At 45.6% G+C, this 25,874-nt stretch overlaps 1 protein-coding gene across 6 annotated transcripts in view; it reads right to left on the bottom strand.

Annotated features, from left to right (window-relative positions):
- The window catches only part of NFATC2 (nuclear factor of activated T cells 2), a 186,142-nt gene that overhangs the window by 117,562 nt on the left and 42,706 nt on the right, over positions 1-25,874 (bottom strand). For all 6 annotated transcript variants that reach the window (XM_060185245.1, XM_060185260.1, XM_060185252.1 and 3 more), the window contains exon 3: positions 20,875-21,046. In XM_060185245.1, the coding sequence (XP_060041228.1) occupies positions 20,875-21,046 (172 nt within the window). The remainder of the gene's footprint in view (positions 1-20,874; positions 21,047-25,874) is intronic.

Genomic DNA, 25,874 nt, shown 5'->3' with positions numbered 1-25,874 from the left:
GATTGATAGTGCCAGTACCGAGCCCCAGCGATAACCCTGGAATGATAATAATGTTAAAAAAAAAAAAAAAGAATAAAGTTTAAAATGGGAAGAAAATGAAATACAGACATTGAGCAGGGGAGCAGAGGGCTGGCACAAATCAAGACTCGCATCCAGACCCCTAACCCTGGTCCTTAACCACTGTATCCCCAAACCCACCTCTTAGCTGGCCAGGGAACTTTCCAAGGCCGTGCACCTTTGCCCAAGCAAAATGCCTGACAATGCCAACAAGCCAAGATCCGAAGTCAAGAGCCACCTAGGCCAGTACTGCTCCCCTGGCAGAAGAACAAACCCACTAAGGCAATGAGTACAGAAAAAAACGATTGTGGGAGAGAGAAGGCACACGCTCTCCAGGCACACACATGCAGCACTGCTCTCCTGCACCCTGGCTCCTCTAAACCCCTGGTTGAACACTGAGTGGCCCTTTGTTTCAGTACCTGTATGCAAGTCCTCTGCTGCTCCCACAGGGGCAGCCATTCATTCCGCATCCGGGTTCTGTGGCTCCTGCCTCCACCCACCCAGTGCCCCTCCCTGTCCCACTGCCCTTGGCTCCAGGGGCAGGACGGACCCGTGGAGGGGCTGGTTTAGAACAGGAAGAAGGTGGGGTGAGCTCTGGAGGCAGCCTGTGTGGGGTGAACACTTAGGACACAATAAACAAGCCTGTTGCCTTGTTCCCAGATGGACTCCAGAACCTCTACTCCCAGCACAGCCCCAACGCATGAGCTCAAAGTTAAAGTTAGGCACATGCAACGCTGGAGCCCCAAGGGGGGCCAGCGCTCCACGACAATCTGCTCTTTGACTGTAAAACCACAAGGGAACACCCACAGCATACTTCTTGATTAAAAAAGGAAAGTGAAAAATAAGGGCTGCTTTTTTTCCCTCTCTCTCTCCTCCTTCTTAATCATTTTAAGACTAACTTGTGCCTATTCCATCAAGTCACGACTTCTGTTGCCCTTGGGCAAGGCCCACTGACGTTGGGCGAAGAGACAGGGGCAGAGGAAGTCGCTGGGCATGTCCCAGCGACTGAACTGGCCCTTCTTAATTGTTGTCACTTCCTTCCTCCACTTCCTCTAGCACAGGAAAGCTACCACAAAGCTGCCTGTGTCAGCACATCCATCACCCCAGCTCCCAGGGCACTGCCAACCTGATGGACCCAGGCAACCCAGGCTCACTGAGACCTCAAGGGACAGGGATGTCACCCACTTGCCAGTTGTCATGCCTGCAACAAGTCAAGTTCCTCCTATGTGACAAGCATTATGCTTGGGACAGGGTATGGAGAGGCAGTGGAGGGGTGGGTGTGTGGATAACCAGGAGAATAAGAACATCTCAGGCTATAAGAAAAACAATACAAGGTGGTCCAGGAGGTGGCAGAGTGGATCAAGTGCTGGACTCGGAAGCATGTCGTTCTGAGTTTGATCCCCGGCACTGCATGTGCCAAAATGATGCCCTGGTTCTCTCTCCTCCTCCTCCTCCCTTGTACCCTGTCTCATAAACAAGTAAAAATCTATTTTTTAAAAATAGAAAGAATACAAGTACAGAGCAGAGATGGCAGGAAGTGAGGCAGCTAATTTGAAATAGGAGTCTGGAGGTAATGACTAAAGTCAGACCTGACTGAAGTGCAGAAGATGGTTGTGTGGTTGGATATCTGGAAGCGGTGAAGGGCAAGAGCCAAGGTCCTGGGGCATGAGTCGACTTGGAGTGTTTGTGGAATAGCAAGTTGGCCACAAAGGGGAGTGGAGTGAGAGGGGAACAAGGTGGGCAGGGGCCAGCTGGCATGGGCTCTGCAGTTCACAATAAAAATGGAGAGAGAAGACTGCATTTTTAAACTGTTCCTCTGGCTACTGCATGGGAAGCAGACTGGGGCAGAGTACATGGAGACAGGGAAACCAGTCAGGTCACTGTAGCAGTCACCCAAGCAAAGGGTGGCACTGGATGCCACACACGCCCAGCGAAAGGAAGGTAGTAAGATGTAGATGAGGCAGTGGCCACCAAAGTACCAGCACCCTCCTCCCCCACACAGAGGTGCAGTCCCAGAGTGGGCGCCAGTGGGTGAACACGATGCATGGGAAAGTTCGCAAAATTCATAAGAGCAGAGAAGCCAGAAATCCGAGATGGTGCCACTTGCCCACTTTGTAAGCCTTCCTCTGGGTAGGTAGTGTGGAGAGAGGCTTCATCTTCTCACTTGTAAGATAACAGGGCCCAATTCACAGGCATGCAATGGGCAGGGCTGGCTAGTGTTCAAGAAGGCCACAGTGCACACGCTCTGTAAATTACCCAGTCCTAATCTCCGCTCTCAAGAGGCTGAGTGTTTTATAGTCATGGTGGCATTTTCATCATTCAAATCATCTCCCTGAGCTGATTGGGTCATATTACGGACCTCCCTTACACACTCAGTGTGAGGTCAGCTAAAGCAACATTAACTTAGCCCAACCTGGCAGATATGAATGGCAGCCCCGGTCCTCAAGTCAGGTAACTGAGCCTTCAGTAAAATGATACGTGAATTAGACATGACACTCATACAGCTAGATGATTCCTCAGTCTTCTAGCTCAGTCAAATCCAAATTCAATTTCTGGGAAGAAGAAGAAGAAAGCTTCAAGCCCCCAAAGGAGTTCATCTCAGAGCTAGGAAACTACTCAACTTAAGGTAGAACAGAGACGTTGAAACCCACCCTCCCCACAACCCCACAACATACAGAGTGGCCAAATCAGAGCCCAGGCACTTGACTCAGGTGAGGGCTCCTCCTCTGAGTTATGGGATCTTGGAAACACAGGTGTGGGAGGGAGTGTGCAGTTCACTGCTGCCTCTTCTGGGGGCAGGGAGGGGCTCCCATAGCTCAGAGAGAAGTGTGGGCTGTGTGCGTGAGGAGACACTGGCAGGGGAGGAAACTGGTAAGCATCCCACACCTCCTACCCTGCTTGCTGCCTCAGGCAGGCTGATCACTTTGAGGATAGAATGGAGAATGCAAAGGAAAACCTCATCTGTAAAAACAGTGTCCTAGGATGGTGTCGACTTTTAAGTCTAGCAGAAACATCCTTCTTGCTAAGAACTTCAATTCAAATGCCTTAAGCAATCCTGCAGGTAAAGTAAGTGAGTTACGCAACCACTGAGGCCATAGACAGGTTGCTGGCACTCTTGTGCAGATTAGGAAGAGATGCCTCTTTCTCTATGCCCATAACAGGTATGTACCAGGACACTGTCTTTATAAATATGCAAATGTGAGTTGGTGCCCCTGTGCTATGCCGTGCACAGTCTGTGCGACTATGCCCAATGATACACAGACTCCTTGGTGTGTGGGTTGGGGTCCTCTGTCTGCAGTCTATTGTCTTATTAAAGGCAATGAAATGCTTCAGGCAAAGATCACAGAGAACCCCCCCCCAAAAAAAAATGTCCTCAGTCGACACTTAACTTTAAAGTCAAACCTGGCTGGCTCCCACCTCTGTCTGGATACCTAAGGTGAGCCCCCAAAAAGCTCCTGTCTCAGGATCTTCACTAGCTGTAGCCTCTCCTACAACACTTCCTGAGCAGCTCATGATACTGGGCTTAAAATTGTATTTCAATAGTACTCTTCCAAAAGGTCTTCCCTAACTAGCCTCCTCACTTAACTCCTCTCTCTCTCTCTCTCTCTCTCTCTCTCTCTCTGTGTGTGTGTGTGTGTGTGTGTGTGTGTTTTATTTTTAATCACCAGAAAGATTGCAGATTATGGTGTCTAGTTTATGTCTCCTCCTCCAAAATGCCAGCCCAATAAAATCAGGGGCTTGTATCTGTTCTGCTCACAACTGTCTCCAGCTCCAGCAGACAGACACTGCCCATAAAGACAAGGCAGTGAGCTTTGTCAGTGCCGTGTGCTTCCCAGCCACTGTGGTAAGGGCTGAGCTCTCTCTACAACTGAGGCAGAAAAGCGGCCACAGATAACCCGTGAACAGTGGGGCATATCTCCTAAAACAGGATACTTGGGGCAGGGTGTAGCTCAGTAGTAGAGCATGTGCCTGGCACTTATGAAACCCTGAGTTTGAGCCCAAGTATCAAAAGAAATATTGAGGATGATGTGAGATTTGGTTAGCCCTTTTTTCAGATAAGGCATCGCAGATTCCCCAAGTGCACAGCCCCCTGGGCATTAGGTAACTGGCAGGTTCTGACTCAGCTGGCCATGGTGGGGGCAGACTGTACTTCTAACCAGCTCCCAGAGTGGCTGGGTGGTGCCACACTCAGTGAAACGTGCCTTACCATGTTTAAGGACCTGAGTTTAAGCTCCAACTCTCCATCGACAGTGGGAGAGCTTCATAAGTGGTGAAGCAGTGCTGCAGGTGTCTCTCCTCTCTTCCTCTCTATCTCCCCTTTCCCTCCTGATCTGTCACTATACAACAAACGAATAATAATTTTTAGAAAAGAAGCCCATCAGCTCTCAGTGGATGTCTGGGCTGCTGCTACTCTGTGAACTAGACAGTGGGCAGTGGAAACCCAGTCACTGTTTGTTGAAGAAATGAGATGCAGGCTGAAGACTCATGTTCTTATTTTACACTGTCTGGCTACTTGTCAGTCTTGGTGTCATGCTGATGCTAGCCCTATCTTTCATCTCTAATTCATCATTTCTGATGACAGGAGGAAAGAAGGAGGTCTCCATGGGCCAGTATAAGCCAAAGACTCTTCATGTCACTAAGTCTGGAAGCAGAAAACTTCAAGGATTCCCAGTTACGTAATACAAGCTCAAAAAATACATTCACTAGAATAGTAATCATTTTATAATAAATGTTAAACTAAGGTGTCAAGGTGGCAGTGCACCTGGTTGAGCACACACATTACCGTGGGCCAGGGCCAGAGTTCAAGCCCCTGGCTCCTACCTGCAGGAGGGAAGTTTCACAAGCAGTAAAGCAGCTCTGCAGGCATCTCTCTCTCCTTACCCTCCACCCCAATTTCTATGTCCTAACAAGTAAAATAAGTAAGTAAATAAGTAAATGTCAAATTAGGAGGATGGAATCTCCTTAACTAAAACCCAAGTTTCACTGGGAAAGGACTATCGTATAAATAAATGATTCCAAGAACTGCAACTCAGCCTCACTACCTATTTGGAAAATCAAACTGCAAAACCTTTTTAGGCTCAAGGGTAATGACTGAATTAATTATTCACTAAAACTTAAAATGCACAGGCATGCTGCCAAGTGCTTCATAAATAAGAATGTTCCTGCTGCTGCTGACAGTAATATCAACAATGGACACGTCCACGTGGACCTCCTCTGGAAGGCAAGTCCAGAAACCGGTGACATGGGACCACAGCAAGAGGAGGGAGGAAGGCCTTGCCCTGTAGAGCTGAACCTTTCATACTCTGCACCACGTGAGTGCACTTCCTCTCAGCACCCAGATGATAAAAGGCTCTGGGGTGATCTGTGTTTCACACTGGACTATCTCACACTGAGTCTTATGTCCTGCAGAAATCTTGAACGCCCAGCACCCTTCTGTTCAGTTTGCCAGTGGGGGTACCGAGGTCCCAGGAGGTCAGACTGCCCTGTCTAGATTTGTGCCACTAGAACAGAGATAACCACTCAGCCAGAAGGGCCAGACAGGCTAGGTAAGCCCCAGGTCCAGGGAAGCACTGGCAGTTCATGACCCTTTGCACTTGGCACCAAACCTAACAGAAATGCAACTAACTCAGCACCCACTTGCGGGCGACAGACACCAGCCTCCGAGTTCCCCCTCCCTCTCTGGCCCTTGCGCTGGGGCTCTGGCTAGGGAGTGTCAACAGAAGCCACAGTCCAGCCTGTGGTCACTGTCGACTCACAGCCCACAGGCCTGCTATTGTTGTATGCCTGGGAGGGGCCTTCTGGCTGCTGTGGCCAAACACAGGGCATGGAGGTGTCCAGAGTGGGGGCGGCAGATGGGAACACAGATGAGGAAGACCTGAATTGAGGCTGGGCGGTGGCACGCCTGCACCTGATTAAGCAAAAGGAGACCTGAGTGGATGGCGGGTGTGAGCCCCAGCAACTCAACCAGGGAAAAAAGTCTGAATCAAGGTTTCACCAGACTGGGTTGTGACCAAAACATTTCAAGACAATCATGGCACAAATGAAGACTTCAAGGAACAACCTGAAACATGATGTTGGGCCACCAATTTCTGTTTCTTCTCTGTGGCCTAACCAGAGCGTGGGCTTTGGGGTGAGACCATCTAAGCTCCGTTCATGGCTCAGTTCTTGCTGGGTAATCTCAGACAAGTTGTTTGGCCTCTCTGAGCCTCCAAGTTCTGCATAGAGATAATGGTAACATCCTATCCCTATACATAGGCAGCACTAAAAACAATTCAGGACTCTATAGATACCACCCCCACACCCCAGCCCCCACTCCCACCACACACCATGTCACCAAAATAAGCTGCTAGGAACTCAGCTATGTAAGGATAGGAACTGAGTACTACAAATAATGATGGATGAAATGCCCTTGAAAGAAAAGTCTGTTCAACAATTTGTTTGGCTTTGTATGTTAACTCTCTTTTCAGCCACCAGGTTCCAGATGCCAGCATAATGCCAACCAGACTTCCCTGAACAGATGACCCCACCAATTGTGTCCCGGAGCTCCACTTCCCCAGAGACCCACCCTACTAGGGAAAGAGAGAGGCAGACTGGGAGTATGGATCGACCAATCAACGCCCATGATCAGTGGGGAAGCAATTACAGAAGCCAGACCTTCTACCTTCTGTAACCCACAATGACCTTGGGTCCATACTCCCAGAGGGATAGAGAATGGGAAAGCTATCAGGGGAGGGGATGGGATATGGAGATCTGGTGGTGGGAATTGTGTGGAGTTGTACCCCTCCTATCCTACGGTTTTGTTAATGTCTCCTTTTTTAAATAAATAAATAAATAAACTAAAGGGAAAAAAAAGAAAGATAAAAGTCCAGGGGCCAGGAGGGTGGCACAAGTACCCATTACCACATGTGAAGACCCCAGTTCAGGCACCAGTCCCCCAGGCTTCATGAGCAGTGCTGCAGGTGTCTCCCCTTCTCTTCTTCTCCCTCTCCCTCTTCTTTCTATCCTGTCTCTAACAAAATAATAAAATGGTAATGATTTTTTTTAAATGGACATCTTAAAAAAAAAAAAGGTGGAGGTCGTCATTACTTTTTAATTGAAGAAACCCTAGCCTATCCAGTTACCCAGAGCCACCCTGCTAAAGAAACCTGTGGCCTTGCTCCAAACAACCCCTTCTGCTTCCATGAAGCAGCAAAGACCAATGGTTCAGCCTGGGCTTTGACTTCCGACCTCTTCTGTCCAGACCACCAGCACTGCTCACTTAATAGGTGGAATCAAGCAAGTAGCTTAAGCTCTCTGAGCACTGGTCCCTCCCCTCATAAAGGGAAAGCAGCCACCTACATGCATCATAGCAAAGATGAGGCAGGAGGAAAGTCACAGCGAGTGTTCACCATTATCCACAGGGACTGATTCACAGCCAGGGCTAAGACAGTGTAGAAAAAAACTTACAGGTGTTTGTGGAGACTCTCCATGCCCTCAATGACTATCAGACAGATTGCCAGGTCCAACTTTAGTTAAGCTCTCTTTCTAGAATGATTATTTCCCTAAGATTTTGGCTGCCTTCTGCTTCCTGCCTACAGCTGGAGCCCCATCTTACTGATGCTCATGCCTGACAATCTCTCTCTCTCTCTCCTGGTGTGAGTTGAGAGTACCTTTTGCTCAGCCTCCTGTGTCTCTGGCACGAAGATGTGTTAGTACCACACTTGCCCATCAATCCGCACTGCTGCCCGTGCTGGCACCACACTGCATACCTACTCCCTTCTTCCTCGCAGGCTCACATTTCAGAGCCTCCATGTCGTCGCAAGACTCCTGTGACCACACAGCCAGGTCATAAATGGGGGGGGGGGGCTACTTCTGGCCTGCAGAGTCCTCAGTTCCTCAGAGTCCTCATGTGGCCTCAGCTGTCCTCAGTTCCTCAGTTCTTTAATGACTGGCCGGTTTTTTTTTTTTTTTTTTTGGACACCAGGATTATTGCTGGGGATCAGTGTCTGTTTAATCCACTGCTCCCAGTAGTCATCTGACCTGCCCCCCTTTTTCTTTATTTTTTAGGGACAAAGAACTTTAGAGGGGAGAGGAGATAGGGAGAGACACCATTTGTGAAGCTTCTAGATGTTTGAGTATGGTAACATGTGCACTCAACTGGTTGTGTCACTACCCAGCCACTGACTAGCAGCATTCTAACTATTATTATTATTTACAAGAGCACTGCCCAGCTCTGGTTTATGGTGGTGTGGGAAATTGAACCTGGGGCTTTAAAGCCTCAAGCAGTAAAGCCTTTTTGTACCATTATTCTGGTCTCTCCAGCCTATCTGGTCAGCATTCTAATCAAGAGACTGATCTAGGTCAAGGGAAGGAGGTGTTAATGACTACTCCTAAAGCTGTCCCCAGTACCCCCACCTCAGCCCTATCTTTCAGTGGAAAGGGGGTCAAGCACCCCAAGAAGATACCTTGTCTCTAGAAATAGGAGATAACTCTCTGGGATGGATAGAGAGGCTCAACCCTGAAGATATGGATCTTTTCCAAGGCTTTCGCCACACCTGCATTTCTTGTCCACATCCAATCTCTAGAAACCTAGTTAGACTGGCTTTCAGCATACACCCAGAATCCAGCCATGTCTCAAATCCTCCAACATCACCTCCAGCCAGCCTAGTTCCCATCCTCTCTGACCTGAACCACTCAGCAGCTTCTCCTCCCATCTTACAGCTCTCTCGCGCTCTCTCTCCCTCTCTCCCGCTCTCCCTCTCTCCCTCCCTTCCTCCCTCCCTCTCTCCCTCACACACACACACACACACACACACACACACACACACACACACACACACACTACACACACTACATTCTCATGGGCAGGGCAGACAGACGGGTGCAGCTATCATCTATGATAGGCTCAGGTCCTCCTTGTTACCACCTCACTAAAATTAAAACATTTAATATCTTTCATGTCTGAGCCTCCTAGTTCAGTTCTCCAGCACTGCACATATGAGTGTGACACTGATTTCTTATATGAAACTCTCTCTAGTAAGACATAAATCTTTTGTTAATTTATTTATTTAATAGAGACAGAAACTGAGAAGAAAGGGAAAATAGGGAGAGAGAGAAAGACACCTGCAGCACTGCTTCACCACTTGGAAAGCTTCACCCCTACAGCTGGGGTGAATTTAGCTCCTAGTGCACTGTAACATTTGCGCTCAACCAGGTGCACCACCAACCAGCCCTTATAAATTTTTTAATTAAAATAATTTACAATTATTAAAAATCCTCAAATATGGCCAAGACCTGAATCTGCCACTGGGACTCCATCTATTACTCTTTGGTCTCTGTCCCCAGCCCAGCCCACCCAGTCCATCGCTGTGTGTCCTCATGTTCCCAAACCTTTCACTCTATCATCTCCCTCTCTGCTCAAACATCACCTCTTCAGGAAGACCTGCCTGACCACTCCCAATTTCCTTTGCCCGGGTAGGCATTCCCATAGTGCTTATCACCTTCCCACAAACTATTTAATTTTCCTATTTATTAGATTTGTCATTTATCTCCCCTCAGCCAGAAGGTTAGCACCATGGGGGACAGGAATTTGCGTGTTTTGTTCATGGCCAAATTCCTAGTGCTTGGAACAGGGCTGAACATGTGGAAAGTGCTTGGTAAATATTTCAAATGAATGAATGAATGAATGAATGAATGAATGGGCAAGCAATGAAACCCTGGTCACAGAAAGCCCTCCCTTCCAGTTACCATCTTATTCCTCCTTTCCCTCTGCAGGAGGTCTCACAGAATCTTCCACTAATGCAAACACAGCAGCCCTGATCAAGACAAATTAACATCAGCAAGACCTGTTTCCTGTTTCATGTCTTAAAAGCAGAGGGCCTCATGGAGCAAGAAAATTTATTAGTCAAATAATAGCCAACATGCACAGCCAGTTGTCCCAGGAGTGCTGACTGCTGTCAAGACTCCAGTTTCACCTGGCGGGGAGGAAGCCTCATCTGGCTTCCTTCTGCTCTTTCTCAGGAATAATTTAAAGTGAGTTTCAGATAGTGTTTGCACAGGACTTGAACAGGATGAAAATCACTGCCCTATAATCCATTTTACAAGATGAAAGTGGAGACATTACCAGTCTCCTCTGATTTGGGGGAGGGGGGCGCACTCAAGCAGGTGTGCCTCTGGCCCACTACTCCTCATCCTGAGATGCTCCTGTTACCCTGATGAAATGGAGGTCAGGTTTCTGCATCTGCAAAATATTTCTCCCAAAGAAACACACTATGTTTCCTCCATATGTCTCAACATCTGTTTGAATCAAGAGTATTCTCTCTGGAGGTGTGCACTGTGGTTATTAAACAGTCTCATATTTTGTTAAGTTTTTCACCAAAAAGATGGCTTCCCAATCAGCCTTTTAGTTGAACACATGTTCCCAAAGCGTGGTAAGAATAACGTATTTCTCTGAAAGTCCCAGCACATGGATGGATAGGAAATACAATGAAGCTCATTCTACCGGGAATGTAGAAAAGGAGTAGATGGGGGGTCGGGCGGTGGCGCAGTGGGTTAAGCACATGTGCCGCAAAGCACAAGGACCTGCGTAAGGATCCCGGTTCGAGCCCCCGGCTCCCCACCTGCAGGGGAGTCGCTTCACAGGCGGTGAAGCAGGTCTGCAGGTGTCTATCTTTCTCTCCCCCTCTGTCTTCCCCTCCTCTCTCCATTTCTCTCTGTCCTATCCAACAACGAACAACATCAACAATGGCAATAATAATAACCACAACAAGGCTACAACAACAAGGGCAACAAAAGGGGGAAAAATGGCCTCCAGGAGCGGTGGATTCATGGTGCAGGCACTGAGCCCAGCAATAACCCTGGAGGAAAAAAAAAAAAAGAAAGAAAGAAAAGGAGTAGATGGTGTTGGAATCAAATAAAGCACTTTCACTTGGAGTATGATTACATCTCATAAGCTAGAGAGCTATGGAAGAACTTAGAGCCCAATCTTTCAAAGCCATCTTTGAAAAGACATTCTGTTCACTTAGAAACAACTGCATCCCATATCTTGAAATTGAAGAAAATGATGGCAGGGTTCCCCAAAAGTCATGTAATCTTTCAAGTTGAATCAAGGAGTTCCCTTTGTCATCTGATACTTACTGATAAAAGTCACGTCTGAGAATTAAGACCCGCCCTGCTTAGCTTCTTGGAAAGAACCACTCACTTGCTGTATTTCAGTGGTACAGGGAGTTTTGTAGAATACACTGTTTAGGTTGCTCAAGGCGATCCTTCCCTGATCACACAGTTCTTAGTAAGTGTGTAAATTTCGCCTCTCCTTTATCTCACTTTCTAGTTGATAAACCTGAAAAGTAACACTGTCCTTAGTTACCTCCAGATGGTACAAACTTGAGGATACTTAGCTTGAGCTAAATCTAACCCAAAGTTTGCTTTAAATCTAGCAAAAATTTGAAAAGAAAAAAAAAAATCTTGTGAAAATATTCAGAATCTAATTCTTCAGCAGTGGAGAATATGCTTCACATGTTATGAGAGCCTGAGTTGATTCCTGGGGGGGGGGGGGAGGAAGAGGGAGATAGGGAGAGAGGGAGAGGGAGAGGGAGACAGGGAGAGGGAGACAGGGAGAGGGAGAGGGAGAAGGAGAGGGAGACAGGGAGAGGGAGAAGAAACTTAAAAAAATAAAAATAAGTCCAAGGACCGATGTAAGGATCGGGAAGGGAAGGGAAGGGAAGGGAAGGGAAGGGAAGGGAAGGGAAGGGAAGGGAAGGGAAGGGAAGGGAAGGGAAGGGAAGGGAAGGGAAAGGGAAGGGAAAGGGAAGGAGAAGGGAAGGGAAAGGGAAGGAGAAGGGAAAGGGAAGGGAAGGGAAGGGAAAGGGAAAGGGAAAGGGAAAGGGAAAGGGAAAGGGAAAGGGAAAGGGAAGGGAAAGGGAAAGGGAAAGGGAAAGGGGAAGGGGAAGGGGAAGGGGAAGGGGAAGGGAAGGGGAAGGGAAGGGGAAGGGAAGGGAAAGGGAAGGGAAAGGGAAGGGAAAGGGAAGGGAAAGGGAAGGGAAAGGGAAGGGAAAGGGAAGGGAAAGGGAAGGGAAAGGGAAGGGAAAGGGAAGGGAAAGGGAAGGGAAAGGGAAGGGAAAGGGAAGGGAAAGGGAAGGGAAAGGGAAGGGAAAGGGAAGGGAAGGGAAGGGAAAGGGAAGGGAAGGGAAGGGAAAGGGAAGGGAAGGGAAGGGAAGGGAAAAGGAAGGGAAAAGGAAGGGAAGGGAAAGGGAAGGGAAAGGGAAGGGAAAGGGAAGGGAAGGGAAGGGAAGGGAAGGGAAGGGAAGGGAAGGGAAGGGAAGGGAAGGGAAGGGAAGGGAAGGGAAAAGGGAAAGGGAAAGGGAAAGGGAAAGGGAAAGGGAAGGGAAGAGAAGGAAAAGGCAAGGAAAAAGACAAGTCACACTGAACCAATCATATTCCTATATGATACCAGCTTGCCAGCTGCCACACTCTGCTTGAGCCTGCTTCCTACCACTCTTTCTTGCTCCCCAGCATTTGGCCAATATTGTCAATTCCTGTCCAATTCTTCAGCTTGTAAGCTGGTGATCCTGTTTCTCTAGCCTTTCTGTTCTCTTCCTGGCTCACTGCCAGGAGAGATGCCATTTGTTACTGGGGATGTGGGAACCCCATCCTTATAAGTGAACCCTTGAGGCTGGAGGAATGGCATATCCAGTAGAATCCAGTAGAGGACACACCTTACCGTGTGTGAGGACTGGGGTTCAAGGCCCAGGTCCCCCACCTGTAGGGGGTGGAGCAGTGCAGCTGGTATTTCTCTTTTCCCTTCTCTCCCTCCTCCCTCCCTATTTCTATCTCTATCTAGTAGAAAGAAGGGGGGGGGGAAGTCACTACATAGTTTCCATGCAGGCACTGAGCCCCAGTAATAACCCTGGTAGCAAAAAAAAAAAAAAAAAAAAGTGAATCCTCACTAAATCTTTCACTCAGGGTTTCATGTGGCTTTGTGCCACCTGACCAGCCTGCAAATTAGAAAGCAGGTTGCTTCGTGCTCCCTGCTCATACATCAAGCCACTCACTTGACATCTTTGCATGGACAAGACCTTCCTGCTTCCTACACCCCAAAGTTAGCTCCTGATCTTGCACTAAGAAAACAGCATCTTCTACCATCTTCCCACATAGAAGAGGACACCACCCTCTGCCCAGATGTTCCTTCCCGTCCCATATCTATACCAGCTACCAAATTCCACAGAGCATGGGGTAGCATCTGTCCTCACTCAACCCTCCCACAACCACCTCCTTGCCCCCACCACCTGACACTGCCATCATCCAGCCAATCCACAACCCTGCTCCCTCCTTACTGTCCATTCCCTTAAAAAGGCCCCACCAAGCCCTGGCAAGGCAACCGAGCAAGGAAAGCACATTCATCCCCATGCATGAAGCCCTGGGTTTGATTCCCCCACACGTGAGAGTAACAATGGCACCAACAGGTGAAGCTCCTTGGAGTGTAGAGTAGTGCTTTGGTGCTTTTAGCTTATATTTCCTACCTCTCATTGAAAATATAAGCTAAAAATAGGGTCAGAAGGCTGCTCAATAGGTGAGCATAAGCTCCAGGCCCTAGGTTCATCACCAGCACCACATTAGAAATGTTAACTTAAAATCACCTTCTTCCTCTACTCAACACTTGTCACTCTTATCCTAGCCTTACCTCTCACCTTAACTAGTGAGTCTTACATGGTATGGCCCTGCCAATATGTCGCCTTCGAATGTACACACAGTGACAGTGGCCCTCCTGGAATCCTTCAGACACATGAGGTTCTTCCTTCTCCTCTGGCTTCAGGGCCTTTGCACATGCTGTGCTCTGTGCCGGTAACATGCCCCTACCACCACTGAGAGACAGAAATGGCGAGAGGAAAGGTGTCATCTGTTGATAGATGTGCAACCTGTTGCAGGTCCCCAACTGGTTAAGTCTCCTCCTCAGTGAGGTCTTTCCTCAGAAGCAGGTCATCCAAGTATTGTTCCCTGGGATGTTGATTTGTTTTGTTGAAGCAGCTATTCCCTCGAGCCGTGACTCCAACAAATGAGCTCCTAACTAGCCGCCATGCCTTACCTCAGAGTCCAGCTGTTTCCAGATGCTTCATGCCTGACCCTCAGACCCGCCCACCCTTGCACCTCCTGGACTCCCCAAAGCTACACAGGGGCAGGCACCAGGTCCAGTCCGCTCATTATCACAAGATCAGCACCCAGGTCGGTGCCTAGAAGGCAATGGGATCTCAACCAAGTCTCAGCCAAATGAACAAGTCAAGTCAGAAGAGCACTGAAAGTGGGGGAGACAGCTCAGCAGTAGAGCACGAGACTTGCAAGCATAAGGTCCCAGATCCGATCCCCAGCCAAGAGTACGTCAGAGCTGGGCATTGCTCTGTGTGCTCTCTTGCTCAGAAAAAGTAGACTTTCAGAAAGCAAACTTTCTTCCAAGACCCAGTGATTCAACAGAGAGGAGAAAAATAAAAAGCACAGATGAACATGGCATATGCGTAAGTTCATAAATTTCTTCTTTAGTGAGAGAGAACAAAATGGTCTTGCACTCACAATTTCACTTTCATAAAAAGAAGAGCATGAAACTGTGAGGCATGCCCCTAACATGAAGCTTCAGAGAGTGGCAAATAAGAAGGAGAAGGGTGGGGACCAGTCATGAGAAGAGGGAAGAGGAGCTGTGGTAGAGACAGAAATAGAAACAGATGTAGCGATAGAGAGACCAAGATCAAGAGAGAAACCTGCAGTTGCATCCAGGTGAGGTACAGAGCAGGCTCCAGGGCAGATCCGGGAAGGCACAGGGCAACCCTCCCCCGTTCAAAAGGGGTTTTCACAGCTCCTCAAAGGCAAAAGGCACCAATCGTCTTAGGGACCACTCTTCTCTTTATCTTTCAAAGAACTTTTTACAAACTGACTGCCTATGCCAAAAATCAGGAACAAACACATTTCATTTTGAAGGAATAAAAATCTAGTGAAAGGATTTATTTATTTATTTTAAGAACACTCCATTGTGTATCTTCTTGAGGTGATGATGACAGACTTTGAAGTTATATGTTGCTTGTACAAAGTTTAGCAAGAAGTTGGCTCCTTGGGGAGCTGTTGGAAGAAGGGCTGTGAACTTCACATGCAGTGTAGCAGGTGTCTGCTGGACTGTACCTCCACACTGTTCCCTTCCCTGGAACTTTCCCAGACCCTAGATCCACATAAATATGTGACCAGAGCCTACAGCTGCCCTTGGTCTAACCGCTCTGGCTGAGCAAACTGAACCAGTGGCAGTACTCTCTGCAGTGAAGGCCAATTAAACTCTCCCTAGTAACCAGCACTAGGCTCCAGTGAGCTGGTGACAGGCTATGACTAGGCATACTATATAAATTTGGGGTGACACAGGGCATGAGCACTTTTCTTCCAGACTTTCTCTTGTCGGAAAGTCATGATGCATTTTTGCATTGAAAAAAAAAACATAGAAAGGGGCTGGACAGGAGAGCACTGGGTTAAGCGCACATAGAGTAAAGCACAAGGATCCTGGTTTGAGCCCCTGGTTCCCCACCTGCAGAGGGTCACTTCATAAGCAGTGAAGCAGGTCTGCAGGTGTCTTTCTCTCTCCCCCTCTATCTTCCCTATCTTCCCCTCCTCTCTGTTTCTCTCTAGCCTATCCAACAACAGCAGCAGCAACAACAACGGAAAAAAAATGGCCACCAGGAACAGTGGATTTACAGTACAGGAACTGAGCCCCAGAGGTAACACTGGAGGCAAGAAAAGAAGAAGAAGAAGAAGAAGAAGAAGAAGAAGAAGAAGAAGAAGAAGAAGAAGAAGAAGAAGAAGAAGAAGAAGAAGAATATCATGAGTTTTCTGACAACCCAATACAAAGAGATGCAAAGATTAGGAAAGTTACACATATAGAACCAGACCTCTGCATTTCACTTCCAGGTTCAATACTCAATAGATAAGACCCTAAGAAGTTCCTGGGCCTCTCTCTCTCTGACCCAAAGGTAACCTGCTTCACAGGGCTAGTTGTAGCACGAAATGAATTAACATGTGCCCGGCACTGGGAAAAGGGGACTAAAATAAATGCTAAGTGTTAGCAATTAACCTTATCATCTTGCTGAACTGTATGTTTGTGAGAGTTTACTTGGCTGCTTTTTCTAGTCATATCCCAGAGTCTAGAACAATGACTCACATACAGTAGGTGCTCAAAAAAAAAAATTATATATATATATATATATATATATATATATGGTTTGGGAGGCGGGAGGGTAGGGATACAGAACCTTGGTGGAAGGTGTGGTGTGGAAGTATACATTATAATCTTACAATCTTGTAACAAACTATTAATAACGTAAAATTAAAAAAAAACCAAAACCCTGTGTGAGATAATCTGAGAATGAAGATGTCACAAGGTTCTAAAAGGAAGTCTTCTAACACTTATTTCAGTTCCTGTCCCACTGAGCACTCAGTCTGGAGCTTATCAAAGCTGAAATCTGATCTTGTTTCTTTCCAGCTCTTCTGGTCTCAAGATCAAAGCCACACTGTCCCCTGGGCTTCCCAGACTCTGCATGCTGAATGCTGCCTGGCCTTCTGTCCCCTGTCCCCCTGCACCTCCAATTACACTGGCCTCCTTAGTGTCCTCCCATAGATCTGCTTCTCTCTGACCCTGGGCCTTTGCAGTGCTGTCCTCCAAGCAAATCTCTGCCCCTCCCCCACACACACCACCACACCCCACCTCGGGAAATTTTAGCTGATGCTCCTCCCCCTCCTACATTGGCTTCTGGGTTTCACACAACCAGAGGCCAATGCTCTATTCTTTCATGCCACTGGCTACTGCTATTTGCATGATCACAGAGCCAATGACTCTTTCCCCTGCTAGACCATAAGCTCCATGAGGAAGACTAACTTTCCTTAGTCTCCATTATATTTTACCACCAATCATATTACACAGCAAAAAGGGGGTACACAGCAGAAACTTGCAGAATGAATCAATTTGTTGGTTGCATTTACTGAACAACAACAACAACAAAAGAAAAAAACCCTAACTTAAAACACTGAACCAGTACTGAATACCGAAATACAGTAGTAGCGTGCTGGGTTAAGCACACATGGAACAGTGTTAAGGATCCCGGTTCGAGTCCCCGGCTCCCCAACTGCAGGGAAGTTGCTTCACAGGCAGTGAAGTAGATATCTGCAAGTGTCTATCTTTATCTCCCTCTCTGTCTTCCCCTCCTCTAGATTTCTCTCTGTCCTATCCAACAACAATGACATTAATAACAATAATAATGACCACCACAACAATAAAAAACAGTAAGGGCAACAAAAGGGAAGAAAATAGCCTCCAGGAGACTGGTGCAGGCACTGAGCCCCAGCAATAACCCTGGAGGCAAAAAAATAATAATAAAAATATTGATCTCTAATTTAAAATATTTGACCCTAACTTCCTGGGATCAGGCTCTGCTTAATTGGATCTCCTGGTCTGTGTCTATTGCACTGCCACATCAGCCTTCTCATACAAGCGTTTTTGAATCTGCTTTGAGAGGCTTTGGAATCAATACACAAAATGCCACCCTTGAGGAGATTCCCTTCCTAGACTAGATGAGCTTCCATCAGTAATAATATGAAGACTTTCTGGGGGCCGGGTGGTGGTGCACATGTTACAATGCACAAGGACCTGGGTTCAATCCCCCAGCCCTACGTGCAGGGGGAAAGCTTCATGAGTGGTGAAGCAGGGCTGTAGGTGTCTCTCTGTCTTTCTCCCGCTCTATCACCTCCTTCCTTCTAAATTTCTGACTATCTTTATCCAATAAATAAAGATAAAAAATTAAAGAAAAAGACTTTGTTGTCCAAAAAGTAATCATTTAGGTATCTCAGAGCAAATAGTACTAGACCAGAACTATGCCACAAACAGCATAAAGAGGTCAAATGTATTTAAGTGAACTATTTCCGGGCCTTACACAGCACAAGACTGACAGTGATCCCTGAAAGCAAGGCAATGGCGGGAGGGGGCTGTGTTCACCCCAGCTCACTGCCTGGGAAGGGCTTCTCCCATACAGACATAGGCGAGGAGGACAGTTCACACAGAGCACAGTGGTCCTGCCATGCCAGGGAGACAAGTATACAGAGTCCGACACTGTGGAAGCCGACTATAATCTTTAGGAGAGGCATCGTAGTTGAGGAAGGATCTAGAGGATCCATCCCCCCATATCCTGGGTTGGACCTTGTGAGCACCAAGACTGTGTAGGGTTTACCAGAAAAAGAAAAAAAAAAAAAAAAAAGATGCTGTGGGGAGTAGAAAAGGTAACAGAGAGACTGAAGATTAGACAGGACCATGTTGAAATTCCAGGCTTCTAGAGAGGAACCACTTCCATCGAGTATCCCAAAAGGCTGGAGCAAGAGCATGCCTCAGAGTGAGAGCCACTCTGGACCTTCCCTAACAGGATGGAAAGCCCAGCCTCAACTGGTCCACAAGAGACAGAGCTTGAAGGTAAAGCTCTTGCAAGTCAAAATGTATGGGAAACACCAGGGACTTTCCGCAGAGCCACTCTAACAAAGCATAAAACCAAGACTTACACAAGTTCAAAGTCATCAGTCAGTACTTGAACTGCCTATAATGCCCAGGATATCACATTGTCAGAATAGAGCCAAACAGTTACTTAATATGCACAAAAAAGAGAGAAATGTGACTCAAAATAAAAAAAAGAAAATGAATAAAAACATCCCATGATGGTTACAGTGTCAGATGTTAAAAGGAGCAACTGCGAAGATTCAGACGTTCCTAACTTCTACAAGTATTTAACCACATGTGCATACACCCAAAGATCTGGGGGATCTGGGTTTTGTTTATCTGAGTTCTATGCATATCATTAAGCTTCTATATATGTTCTCCCCAGAGATGCTCAAGAATCTGCATTTTTGCAAATAATCTATGTGGCTCTGGCACACACTGAATCAGATTCTTATTATATGGTTCTCATCATAAAATTCACTTTAGGGCAAATATAAAAGTTCAGTGATTCTTTTTTCTCCACCAAGGTTATTGCTGGGGCTTGATGCTATGAGTCCACCACTCATGGTGGCCCTTTTTTTTCCCCTCTATTTTATTTGATAGAACAGAGAGGAATTGAAAGAAATGTGGAGAGAGAGAGAGAGAGACAGACAGAGAGACAGAGAGAGATTTGTAGACCTGCTTCCCCATTCATGAAGCATCCCCCTGCAGGTGGGGAGTGGAGGCTCAGCCCTGGGTCCTGGTGCATAGTAATGAGTATGCTCAACCAGGTGAGCCACAAAAGTTGAGTTAATTTAACTAAATTGGAGGCTCTGGTTGATCTTGCTAGCAGGTGCCATTCAGCAGCTCTTGATTAGCCAAACTGCACAATTAAGACTATTTCATGGCCAAGAGTTAGCTCACCCAGTACAGCACATACTCTAACATCCTCAAGGAACAGGGTCTAAGCTCCCAGCACCAATTGGGAGCTCCAAAACAGTTCCATGAATGGTAAAGTGGTATTCCTTCTTTATCTCTCTGTCTCTGCCTAAAGTTAAGAGGGGGAAGGAAAAAAAAAAAGTCCAGGAGTAGTGGAAATGTGCCAGTGTAAAGCCCTGGTAGGCAAAAAACAGAACAAAAACAAGAAAAAATATTATTTCAACTCTGATTATGTTAAAGAAAGCACACTTTCCTACTTTTATTTTTAATATCTGAGGTTAAATCAAAAGCCACAGACATAAGAGGCTATGATAAAAATAGCACTAAAGGAAATGTTCACGGTATAACATAAAGTAAAAAAAAATACATAAATAAGAGCACAAACTACTATATCATCAAGTATATACAGATACAGTAATAGGGGGCCTGGTGGTGGTGCACCTGGTTGAGCACACATGTTACGATGTGCAAGGACCAGGGTTCAAGCTCCCAGTCCCCACCTGTAGGGAGAAAACTTTGTGAGTGGTGAAGCAGTGCTGCAGCTATTTCTGTCTCTCTCTCTCCTTCCCTTCCCCTTCCCTCTCGATTTCTGGCTGTCTCTATCCAATAAATAAAAGATAATTTTTGAAAAATTAATAAAAAATAAAGATATAGCAATATACATTGTCCTACTTGTAAACAGGAAACATATCAAAATGCTAATAACAACTATTTTAGATATATTAACTATATATTTCTAGGTTTTTTTTCTGTATTTCACAAGTATATCAATTTTCCTTTATGAACCCTCATCTGAATTGTGAACACCAGGGCTGGGTGTGGTAGAGGGAATGCATGAGGGCCTGGGTTTAACCCCTAGAACCACATGGAAGCACCATACTCTGTGAAAGTTTCATCAGCACTGAAGTCTCTCCTTTTCTATCTCTTTCCTCTCTGCTATCTGTGATTAAAGAAAAAAGAAAATTTTAAAAAAAGGGAGGGGAGATGGAGAGGCACCAATAGAGGTAGAATAGTGTAGGCACACACCCCTGCAAAGCTGTGGTAACCAAAATTAAACACAAAATGACGGTGTTGGAACCTTCCTGCCAATACACAAAGCTATGCAAAACTCTATAGTCATTTCTTAATCAAAACGAGAACGGGAGAAGGACCTTGAACATTAACATCATTTCTATCCTAGGGCAGCTCAGGACAACTTTCTTTTGTGGCTTCTCATGCAGCTACAATAGCCTCTGATGAGAATTCAACACAGATTTCCTAGCCCCTTAGTGGATAAGAGGCCGACACAGAATTCTCCAACTAACAGGCAAGTGCCTTAGACTAACAACACAGTGGCTTAGAATCACCTAAGGCATCACCTAGAACCACAAAGATCACCTAGAGAGAAGTGAGGAAGACAAAAGGAAGAGAATTCACATTCATACCTGAACTACTGGGTGGCCCCCGGTTGGAGCTTTGACAGCACCTCGGCTCCCCTCTGTCTCATAGTGGGCCCGGTGATGTGGTTTGGGCTGCACCTCAATCCGTAGCTCATAAGACCCTGACTGGTGGGACAGTGGCCACTCCAGAGGAGGGAGGGATGCAGTCACGGGTATGCTGAAGGAGGAAACAGAAGCAGTCACATGCACAATAAATGAATCAACCTGTACAATGAATGTAAATAATCCATTTGCTGAGAGCCCTATGCATTGGGCATAGGAATTGAATGCCAGCTGTTTGGAGGCACATGTTTCTCAGACATGATGGACAGAGATCTTTTTCTTCACTTTCTCTTTTACCTTGATGACTACAGTGTGACTGCTATCTCAATTCATGCAGCTTATTTCATATGTGTTAGTACGGACAAGTCTGTAATTGTAATTGCTATAACTGTTTTTCCTCAGGCGAAAAAAAATTTTTTTCAAGCAGGGACTCTGGTTTATGGTGCTAGGGATTGAACCTGGGACCTTGAAGCCTCTGGCATTTAAGTCTTTTTGAATAACCATGATGTTATTTCTCATCATCTGAGGATCTCTGTGCCCATGCAGTAAGTGGACTAGACGGCATGCAGGGGCTGTTTCAGCTCTTCTTTCTATGTCTGATGTCCTCAAAAGAAAATTTGGGGGGAGAGAACATGTTTCACTTATCAGTTCATTGCTTGTAGGGTCAAATGTAGAGCATTAACCAGAGGAGTGTCTGGTTTTGGTATCAGTGAGCCAAACCACTCAGATCCCTTAATATTAAATAAAGATTAAGGTCAAGAACATGGCTAGAGTTATAGTCCCAAGTTCAAGTCCCTGTTCCATCTCTATCTACCTCTGTGACTTTAATTAAGCAAATGACTCTACCTAAGTTTTATTTTCCTCAACTATGAAATGGACATATTAAGATCCTATAAAGAGACCAACATACAAAGTATTCAATAAATATTAACCAGTTATGTTTTTCCCATAATGCATTGCGTGTATCCAATAAATAGTTATTTCTCTACAGATGATTTGAGTTGGTTATCCAAGTCTTTGTATCTAAAGTTGTAAAATCTTTGTGGGCATGCATTTGGTTTCATTTTCATACAGTGTCTCAATCCTACCCAGAACATAGAACAGTTACTTGATATGTGGTTAAATTATGTCACTTAACAATTGACTTTGGTCTTGACATCTATCCAGCTCACTCCGTAAAAGCATCAGAAAACATATAAAGATGTTACCCGCCCCCCCCAGGGTCACAGAGCAAAAAGCACAACCAATGTTTCAACTCATGTCTCCTGACTCTCAGTCCAGTACTCCATCTACATCTCCATACTAATGTATCTTACTTATGTATCAGAAACTGATCCATTTGCAGTCACTCACAGTCACTTCTGGGCACCTGTCCTCACTAGTAGTGTAGAGAGTATCCCCACCTGTCACAGTCACTTATGGAATGACTCTAGAACAATGCCTGACATTTGAGAGGTTCTCAGTACATATTCAGTGGGTGGGTGGATGAATGAGTGGATTAACAGTTTTAGTTTAAAAGCCCTGCAGCTTTAAAGTTACAAATGTATACATGTGTGTCACTATGTCTCCATTTTTCACAAGTGGCAGAAAGCACTAATCCACTCAGGGTGTTCTATTCCAGTAATCCTAGAACTGTCATTGCAAGGTTCTCTATTGTCCCTTATCTGCAAGGGATACAAATGTTCCAGACTCCCAGTGCATATTCTATTTTTCCTATATACACTATTTTCCTATATATTCATATCAATGATAAAATTTAATTTATAAACTTGGCATAATAGAACATTAACAACAATAACACAATGGAACAATTATGATAAAATACTGTAATCGAAAGGGCTGGGCGGTAATGAGCCCACTTGAACGTACCTTTTATCACATACAAGGACCTAGATTCAAGCCCCCGGTTCCTACCAGCAGGAGGGGAACTTCAAGATCTATGAAGTAGTACTGAAGGTGTCTTTCTGTATCTCTATCGCCCCCTTATCTCAATTTCTCTATCTCTATCCAATAAATAAAAAATTAAATTAAAAAATGTTATAATCAGGGGTCCGGGCAGCGGCGCAGCGGGTTAAGCGCACATGGTGCAAAGCGCAAGGACCAGCGGAAAGACCTGCAGGGGAGTCGCTTCACAAGCAGTGAAGCAGCTCTGCAGGTGTCTATCTTTCCTCCTCTCTGTGTTCCTTTCCTCTCTGTTTCCCTCTGTCCTATCCAACAACAACAGCAATAACAACAACAATAATAACAATGATAAACAACAAGGGCAACAAAAGAGTAAAAATGGCCTCCAGGAGCAGTGGATTCGTAGTGCAGGCACCAAGCCCCAGCAATAACTTTGGAGGCAATAAAATAAAATAAAATAAAATAAAATAAAATTTAAAAAATACTGTAATCAATGTTATGTGAAGGCCATAGCTCCTCTGTCTCTAAATTTTTTTCCCCTATTTTATTTGCTATGACAGAGAGATATTGAGAGGGAGAGAAAAAGGAAGGGAGGGAGAAAGATAGACACCTGCAGACCTGCTTCACCACTAATGAAGTTTCCCCTCTGCAAGAGGAGAGCAGAGGCTCGAACCTGGGTCCTTGTACACTGCAACATGCGCATTCAACCAGATGTGCCAGATATTTTATTGTATTTCTTTTCAGATTGCAGCTGATCATAGATAAGTGATGCCATGGAGAAAGGAAGCCATGTCAACTGGATTACTCAAGTGCCTGTGATGGAGCCAATTCCATTTCTTCTCTATCTCAGAAACACTGAGGGCAAGCCTCGCCATGGTGGCGGCTCACCACACTACTATGCATAAGGACCTATTAAGTCCCCAGTCTCCACCTTTGTAGGCAGTGAAGCAGTGCTGCAAGTATCTCTCTCTGTCTCCCTGTCTTTCGCCCTTTATTAAAAAGAAAGCTGGAAATGACCATCAGAAGCAATGGAGTCATGCAGGCACCAAGTCCCAGCAATAACCTTGGTGGAAAAAAAAAAAAAAGAAAAAAAGTACTGACGAGAGAATACATGGGCATGACTATGTTGAAACTCCATCAATGCCAGAGTTCGACTTAAAAATGCCATTTAAGGGAGTCGGGCTGTAGCACAGCGGGTTAAGCGCAGGTGGCGCAAAGCACAAGGACCGGCATAAGGATCCCGGTTCAAACCCCGGCTCCCCACCTGCAGGGGAGTCGCTTCACAGGCGGTGAAGCAGGTCTGCAGGTGTCTATCTTTCTCTCCTCCTCTCTGTCTTCCCCTCCTCTCTCCATTTCTCTCTGTCCTATCCAACAACGACAACAACAATAATAACTACAACAATAAAACAACAAGGGCAACAAAAGGGAATAAATTAATTAATTAAATTGAAATAAAAATAAATGCCATTTAACTTAAAATTTTGCCCTCATCCCACCCCTTCTTTCCAACCATACTGCCTCCTGCAGCCCCTCTGTCACAAAAGCCTTAGGGTTTCCCAAGTTCTCTTATTTCTTTCTTAGTTACAGTGCCAAAAAGACTTCAAGCTTCTTCCTCCCAACCAAATGCCATGTGTTAGGTACTCTAACTTTCCTAATGTATTCAAGTGGAAATATTTAAAATATGGCAAAAAAATAAAAAAGGTTCATAAAAAATCACTTCATTCTTTAATATCTTTTGAAGTTTCAAAAAATAAGTAGAGGGCTTAGGAAATAGCATAATGGCTATGCAAAAGGCTCTCATGCCTGAGACCCTAAGGTACCAGGTTCAATCCCCAGCACCACCTTTTAAGCACTTAAGCTATGCTCTGGTGAAGGGAAAGAAAAAATAAGTAGAATGTTCAGCAGGACTGATTTACTTCTGGAATGTCTCTGACAACTGAAATACAGTCTTACAATTTTAGACCATTGGAGTCAGCCTTCTGCTTAGTTGCCCTCATATCCAAAGACAAATACTACCATGTTACTTCCCTGAATGCCCCATCATTTATTCTTATATAAAATGTTCACAAATTTCTCTTTGTTGGGGACTAAAGGACTCTAGCACATTCAGAGACTTTTGGATCAAGCACACTGGGACAGAAAGAGTTCGTAAATAACAGTCTCAAATGTGCCAGAATCGTGTGCCTCTCAATCCTCAATCATTAATTAATCCCATTCAGAGAGGATCAGCAGTTGGGACCCCAGATCCTAACTTCCAGCTTCATTATTACCTAGTGGGTGATGGACTTCCACTTCACCTCTCTAAGTCCAGCTTTCTCCAGGTTTCTGTACTGGGGGGTTGGGGGATGACCCCTACCAATATCTCCTACGGCAGCTCTGTCAAACTTTTAGTCACATAACTCACAACTCTGTGGCTGTACGGTCTTGGACATCACTGCCTGTTCCAGCTATAGTTGAAGTGGCCCTGCAAAGGTATCTGTTTAACTCTGGGGCCCACAAACTGTTTTTAAAGAAGCACTTATCGACCTGCTAGTTTCCCAGCCTTCTCAGAAGCTGCTTCAGAGGAAATGCCAGACGACACTAGCTGAAGACCATTGTGGTCTGTTGTGGGGGCAGGTGAGGTCCAGGGGATAGTACCCTCGGTTACTCTCCTCACATCAATCACTAATGCTCTGTCAGTCTTTTCTTTCTTTTTTTTTTTAAGAAGTTTCCATCTGCTAAAGGCAAACAAGTTGTAAAACACTAGCAGAATAATCTTTGCCTAATATAACAGACAGAATTAATTTCTGCTCCAAATCTGGGTGTTTCTTTTTTTTAATCATCAAAATGAAGATAAAAATAATGCCAACTAGGCTTGAGAATTAAGTGGAATGACACATATAGAGGACTTAGAATTGTTGTCTGGCACTTGGCAAATGTCCTTTGGTGTTGGTGATTATTATGGTCACTATCATTACTCTGAAGGATATTGGGAGTTAAATCTTTTGACATAAAGCTCATCAATGAGAAAGCATTTTCTAAAGTCTTTCACCTAATAAGAT

This window comes from Erinaceus europaeus, chromosome 1 (genome assembly GCF_950295315.1).
Source record: "Erinaceus europaeus chromosome 1, mEriEur2.1, whole genome shotgun sequence".
In the NCBI taxonomy this organism is placed as follows: Eukaryota; Metazoa; Chordata; class Mammalia; order Eulipotyphla; family Erinaceidae; genus Erinaceus; species Erinaceus europaeus.
Note: the sequence above shows the minus strand (reverse complement) of the source record. Positions and strands in the feature narration are given on the sequence as shown.